The sequence below is a fragment of the Bos grunniens genome, chromosome 4, assembly GCF_055505025.1.
Source record: "Bos grunniens cultivar Pamir isolate PY7600 chromosome 4, Bosgru_T2T1.0, whole genome shotgun sequence".
NCBI classification, from domain to species: domain Eukaryota; kingdom Metazoa; phylum Chordata; class Mammalia; order Artiodactyla; family Bovidae; genus Bos; species Bos grunniens.
The window spans coordinates 12,986,542-12,992,626 of NC_141168.1; the positions used below are offsets into that span (position 1 = coordinate 12,986,542).

Below are 6,085 nucleotides of genomic sequence, written 5' to 3' on the forward strand. Positions count from 1 at the left end.
AGAGGCCAGCATTGCCCCAGGAAGAGTTGGGCTGGGCAAGATGTGGGATCTTCTTTTCCCTCAGAGACAAAATCTCTGCAGGCCAATTATGCTGTGCTTGCTAGGTTTCTGTTGTTTTTTCTATATGGTAATTCTCTCACCTTAAACTCTTACCTGCTTTTAAAGAATTTACAAGTGAGAATAATTTTTTAATGAGCCAGAAAAGAGAGGAGAATCTGAAGCCCTGGTTCCCCTGGAGACATTCTCCTGCCTTTGGTGAAGTTTCACTTTAAGGAAGTTAAAATTTGCCCATGACTTTCTGTCCATGTACTCATGATTGAGACTATTTGAACCAAAGTGTCCAGTTATTCATGGACTGCTCAGATATCTTTGAGCAATATCTCTTCTAACAAGGTTCTGAAATTATACATGGGCTATAATCATATACTATCTTCAGAACTGATGCAGCTATTTCATGGGACCTTTCCCCATTTTGCCTTACTATTGGGGGGTTCCTTTTAACTGGGCATTGTCAAGTTATGCATTTTTTATCTAAAAGTCTGCCCTCATTCTGAAAATACTTCAAAAGTTTACTACCCACTGAAAGCATCTCAAATCTGATATCCATCCCATTGATAGACATTTAGTTTGTTTCTGCTTTGCTGCTGTTAAAAAGAACACTCCTATGGACATTCACATGCACACACACTCATCTTTTGTCCCACAAATGTCCTCATTTCTGTTTCCCAGTGGTGCAATTGCTATATCACAGATTATGTGTGTGTCTAGCTTTAGCTAATATTGTCAGTTTTGTGAAAACAGATGTTCCAATTGTATGCCCACCAAATCTATATGAAATTTCTTTGCTCTAACCATTCTTTATCCTTAGTCATTTTACTAAGTACTTTACATATAATATTTCATTGAACCCTCTCAAACTTCTCACAAGGAGCTTATTATTCTTTGCAACTTACGAAAAAGAGAGCTGATTCTTAGAGAGGTTTTATAACTTGTCCAGGATCACACTTCTTATTTTGTTATCCTGCTATACTTTGATGAGGACTATGTAGAAGGCTCAAAGAAGTCAGGCAATAGCATGCATACAGTGATAATTTCCATAAAATGGGAAAAAAAATCTCAAGATAACAAGGATCAGATTTTGCTGCAAGTAGCTTAACCCAAATTTGATGCTAGAAGGACAACCAAACCACATCACTCTGGCAAGACACACAACCACTTGGTCATGTATATTTTATAGGATCTATATTTTATACAGCAGGATTAGGCTTCAAAAGCCTGAATTTTAGTGGGAAAAATAGGGGAGAGCTTGATGGTCCCAGATATCACAATAATGGACAGTACAGAGTAAAAGCAGAAGCTTGTATCTCCAGAAGACCTATCACTGGGGTTAAATGCTGCTAGGGCTAAGAAGTAATATAAATCATTCAACTCACACTCAGCAGATATCTAAGAATGATGCTAATACGTGATTTGTGTCTTGCATTCACCCATTAGTTTGGAGTCCTTAGATTTGGGGCAGATGAACCTAAATGATGATAAGAAATGAGATGCTTTCTGAAATGCAAACCAAAGTGAGAACTACTTCAGTTTCTCTTCACCATCATGACCTCAGTCTACATGCTGAAAGAATCCCTTTTTCCTTTTTATATCAGTGCTCTTTATGTGTATACCTTGTGTTGCAATTTTGCGATTTTGTTCCATTTCCTTTATAATACTGTGGCAAACTATTGCCCATAGGTCAGACTTGGCCTGCCACTGTTTTTGTATGGTCCACGGGAAAAGAATTTTTTTATATTTTTAAATGGTTAAAAAAGAAGATTTTATGACGTAAAAATTATATATAATTCTAATTTCAGTGTCCCTATATTTAGATTTATTGGTACCAGCAACATTTATTCCTTTTTTATACATTATCTATGGCTATTTAGTGCTATTATGGGAGAGCTGAATTAGCTGTAATGTAGAATGTATGACCCAGAAAACCTTGAAAATTTTCTATCTGGCCTAATACAGAAACAGTTTCCCAACCCCTGCCCTAGAAGACTGTATATTTCCTGAGGTAGTGGCCATATCTCACCAACTGAATCTTTGACTATGCTAAAGCCTTTCACTGTGTGGATCATAACAAACTGTGGGAAACTATTAAAGAGATGGAACTACTAGACCACCTTACCTGTCTCCTGAGAAGCCTATATGCAGGTCAAGAAGCAACAGTTAAAACAGACATGGAACAAGGGACTGGTTCCAAACTGGGAAAGGAGGATGGCAAGACTATATATCATCACCCTCTTACTTAATTTCCATACAGAGTACATCATATGAAATGCCTGGCTGAATGGATCAGAATCTGGAATCTAGATTTCTGGGAGAAATATAAACAACCTCAGATATGCAGACGATACCACTCTGATGGCAGAAAGTGAAGAGGAACTAAAAAGTCTTTTGATGAGGGTGAAAGAGGAAAGTGAAAAAGTTGGCTTGAAACTCAACATTCAAACAACTAATATTATGGCATCCAGTCCCATCACTTCATGGCAAATAGATGAGGAAACAGTAACAGATTTTATTTTCTTGGGCTCCAAAATCACTGTGAATGGTGACTGCAGTCTTGAAATTAAAAGATGTTTGTTCCTTGGAAGGGAAGCTGTGACAAACCTAGACAGAGTATTAAAAAGCAGAGACATCACTTTGCCAACAAAGGTGCATGTATCCAAAGCTATGGTTTTTCCAGTAGTCATGTATGGATGTGAGAGTTGGACATAACAAAGGCTGAACACTGAAGAATTGATGCTTTTGAATTGTGGTGTTAGAGAAGACAAGAGAACGTCCCTTGGACTACGAGGAGATCAAACCAATCAATCCTAAAGGAAATCAACCCTGAATATTCATTGGAAGGACTGAGGCTAAAACTGAAGCTCCAATACTTTGGCCACCGGATGTGAAGGGTCAACTCATTCAAAAAGACCCTGATGTTGGGAAAGATGGAATGCAAAAGAAGAAGAGGACGACAGAGGACGAGATGGTTAGATAGCATCATCGACTCAACGGACATGAATCTGAGCAAACTTCAGGAGATTGTGAAGGACAGGGAAGCCTGACTGCTGCGGCCCATGGGGTTGCAAAGAGTTGGACACAGGTTAGCCAGTGAACAACAACAAGTGGCCATATCTAAACACAACTTTGATACCACGCAATGCCTATAGCAGTGTCTTCGACAAAGTCAAGGTCCACAAAATGACCATGTGTAACTTTGAGAGGGCTGAGAATAAAGTCGTTCAAATTAGAGGGAAAATGTGACCTTTGTGACCTTGTAATTGAAGATACTGAGATGAAACTTAAAGATACCTGCGGCAGAGAGTGGTGTCCACAAGTGAAAGAGGCACACTCGTCTGTCGCCCACTGTGGGCTGTACCTTCGCCATTCTCACATCTCACACCGCCGCCTCTTCCTCCCTCCTCTGCACTCTCAGCCATGAGAGCTCCATCTTGTTTCACGGAGAAGAATAGGTGCCAGTGGAAATCCCTCAGCTTCTGATCACCACTGCCGAAACACAAATCAACCAAAAACCAATCAATTGACTTTATAATGAGACAAAAAAGAAAAGGAGAGCCTCTCTTTTAGACTCCTTGAAGACAGTGAGAAGACCCACAATTATTATATTCTTTGTCTCCTCTTACCTATCCCTTGTTTAATCATTTCTTTCCCCTTTTACCTTATTTAGGTTTATCCTTAGAGTCAAGATGCACTCACAGGCAATGCCAGCTCACAAGATTTACAGAGGGGATTTAAGTAGGGGGTTAAGATTTAAGTAGGGGTTTGTGTCTTTGTGTGTGAGGTGTGTGGAGGGGAGTACAAGAACACCTTTAATACGGAGACTTGAGAATAACATCTGTACAGCAGACTGACCTATCCTTATAGTACAAAATCCATATTAAAGCTGTATTATCTTTCATTGGCTTATTCAAGGAAACTACTTTCCTTAGATTAACTGTGTCTTAACATTGAATTCATTTATCTTGCTGTTTATTTGCTTATTTTTTTCCAAAAGTTCAAATAAAGGTTTGCTGAATTTTAAGAAATTACAATTTTACCTTTTGAAAGGTACCCAATATATACAATTGTTTCCTTACCAAATTACTCATATGTTATTTAGCAGTAGTTGTCTCATATTTTTCTTAAATAATCTCAATCACAAATAATTCAATTATATCTTTATTGCAGTATAAAAAGAACTTTAGTTGATGTTTTTCCTCTCATTGATTTCCATTACTCACACAGAGACTGTACATCCACAATAGGTTGTGCAGAAAACATTTCAATCACAGTTGATAGCAACATGCTCCTTAAGATAGTGGCTCACACAATTAATAAATGTGACTATATATGGCACACTATGTTTTGAGTGTTCAAACATGAAAATGCATTTTGTTCCCAGTGGAAATGAGATGACCTCCTTAAAATGTGGTTGAATAATTCAGTATTCCAAGATAAAATCCAAGAATGGGTCCATAATTGCAACAATTTTTCATGTTGCTATCAAAACAATAAACATTTTCTTCAAATACTCTAGGGTCATATGAATGGATACTGAGTGGATAACAGTGGGAAGTTCTATTACAGCACTGCTTACTGTCTCTGAACATCCTGCTGTGACATAAAAACACCCCCACATCCCACACCCAACCCAGTCACTCAGCCTCCTACCCAACATCACAAGCATGTGTTTTGTTATCTCCTTCCCGGTTGCCACGGCAATGCAGTTATAAGGCTTCATATCTGAGATGGGTAAGAGAACACACAGGCAAAGCTCCTTTCTCTAAGTGATGTTCATGATTCATCAAGTTGCCAGTTTCGATGTTAATCTAAATAATTGTCCTAGTAGTTTCTGCCAAGCTCTCTTCACCTCCTTATTCCTTAGACTGTAAATCATGGGGTTCAGCATGGGTGTCAAAATGGCATAGAAGAGAGAGATCAGCTTCTCCTGAAGCACAGAAGGGCTGGGATTGGGCTGGATGTAAGTGAAAATGGCCATGCCATAGCACAGGACAACCACTGAGAGGTGAGAGGCGCAGGTGTGGAAGGCTTTCTTTCTCCCCTCTGTGGACTGGATCTTTAGGATGGTGGAGAGGATCCTGATGTAGGACAGGAGGACCAGGCAGAAAGGCGTCATCAGCAAGACAATGCTAGAAACCATTACTGAGATCTTATTGGAGGAGGTGTCCACACACGCCAGCCTGACCACAGCTAGGATTTCACAGGATATGTGATCAATATACTTGTTCGTGCACACAGGCAACTGAAAGGTGATGGCAGTATGTATGAGAGAGTTGACAGAGCCACTGACCCAGGATGTGATGGCCAGCCTAGCACAGAGCCCTCCGTGCATGATGACCGAGTATCTCAGGGGGTCGCACACAGCCACATAGCGGTCATAGGCCATCACGGCCAGGAGAACAAACTCAATCCCACCCAGGCCCAGGGAGAAGAATAACTGGGCTGCACAGCTCACGTAGGGGATCCCTTTATGTTCCGCAAGAAAATGCACCAGCATCTGAGGAACGATGCTTGTGGCATAAGAGACATCAACAAGGGAGAGGTTGGTGAGAAAGAAATACATGGGAGTGTGGAGTCGGCTGTCCAGTCTGATCAGAAGAACAATGAGGACATTACTTAGCACTGTCACCAGGTACATAACCAAGAACAGGACAAAGAGAGAAACTTGAGCGTCCCAGTCACTGGACAGGCCGAGGAGAATGAATTCTCTCACCCAAGTCTGGTTATCTGCTCCCATTAAAAGATGTGAGGTTATTAATCTGCAGAGACTCAGAAATAATAGAAGCTGTTGAATCAAAGAACCATTTTTGTTGTTCAGTTGCTAAGTCATGTCTGATTTTTTGCAACCCCATGGACTGCAACACACCAGGCTTTCCTTTCTTCACTACCTCCTGGAGCTGCTCAAATTGATGTCCATTGATTTGATGATGCTATTTAACCATATCATCCCTCAGATGCACCCTTCTCCTTTTGCCTTCAATATTCAGTCAAAGAATCATAAAAATAATTTTTTATCAATACATACTGTATG

The 6,085-nt window shown here is 40.0% G+C and overlaps 1 protein-coding gene across 1 annotated transcript; it reads right to left on the reverse strand.

The window, feature by feature from the left end:
* Positions 1 to 4,837: 4,837 nt before the first annotated feature.
* LOC147373566 (olfactory receptor-like protein OLF3) lies at positions 4,838 to 5,791 on the reverse strand. The gene has a single exon (XM_086398092.1). It carries the CDS (start codon positions 5,789 to 5,791, stop codon positions 4,838 to 4,840), a length of 954 nt encoding a protein of 317 aa, XP_086254218.1.
* Positions 5,792 to 6,085: the final 294 nt, after the last annotated feature.

Excerpts from the sequence above, each read along its gene's own strand:
- LOC147373566 (XM_086398092.1), bottom strand. The coding sequence starts at position 5,791 with ATGGGAGCAGATAACCAGACTTGGGTGAGAGAATTCATTCTCCTCGGC.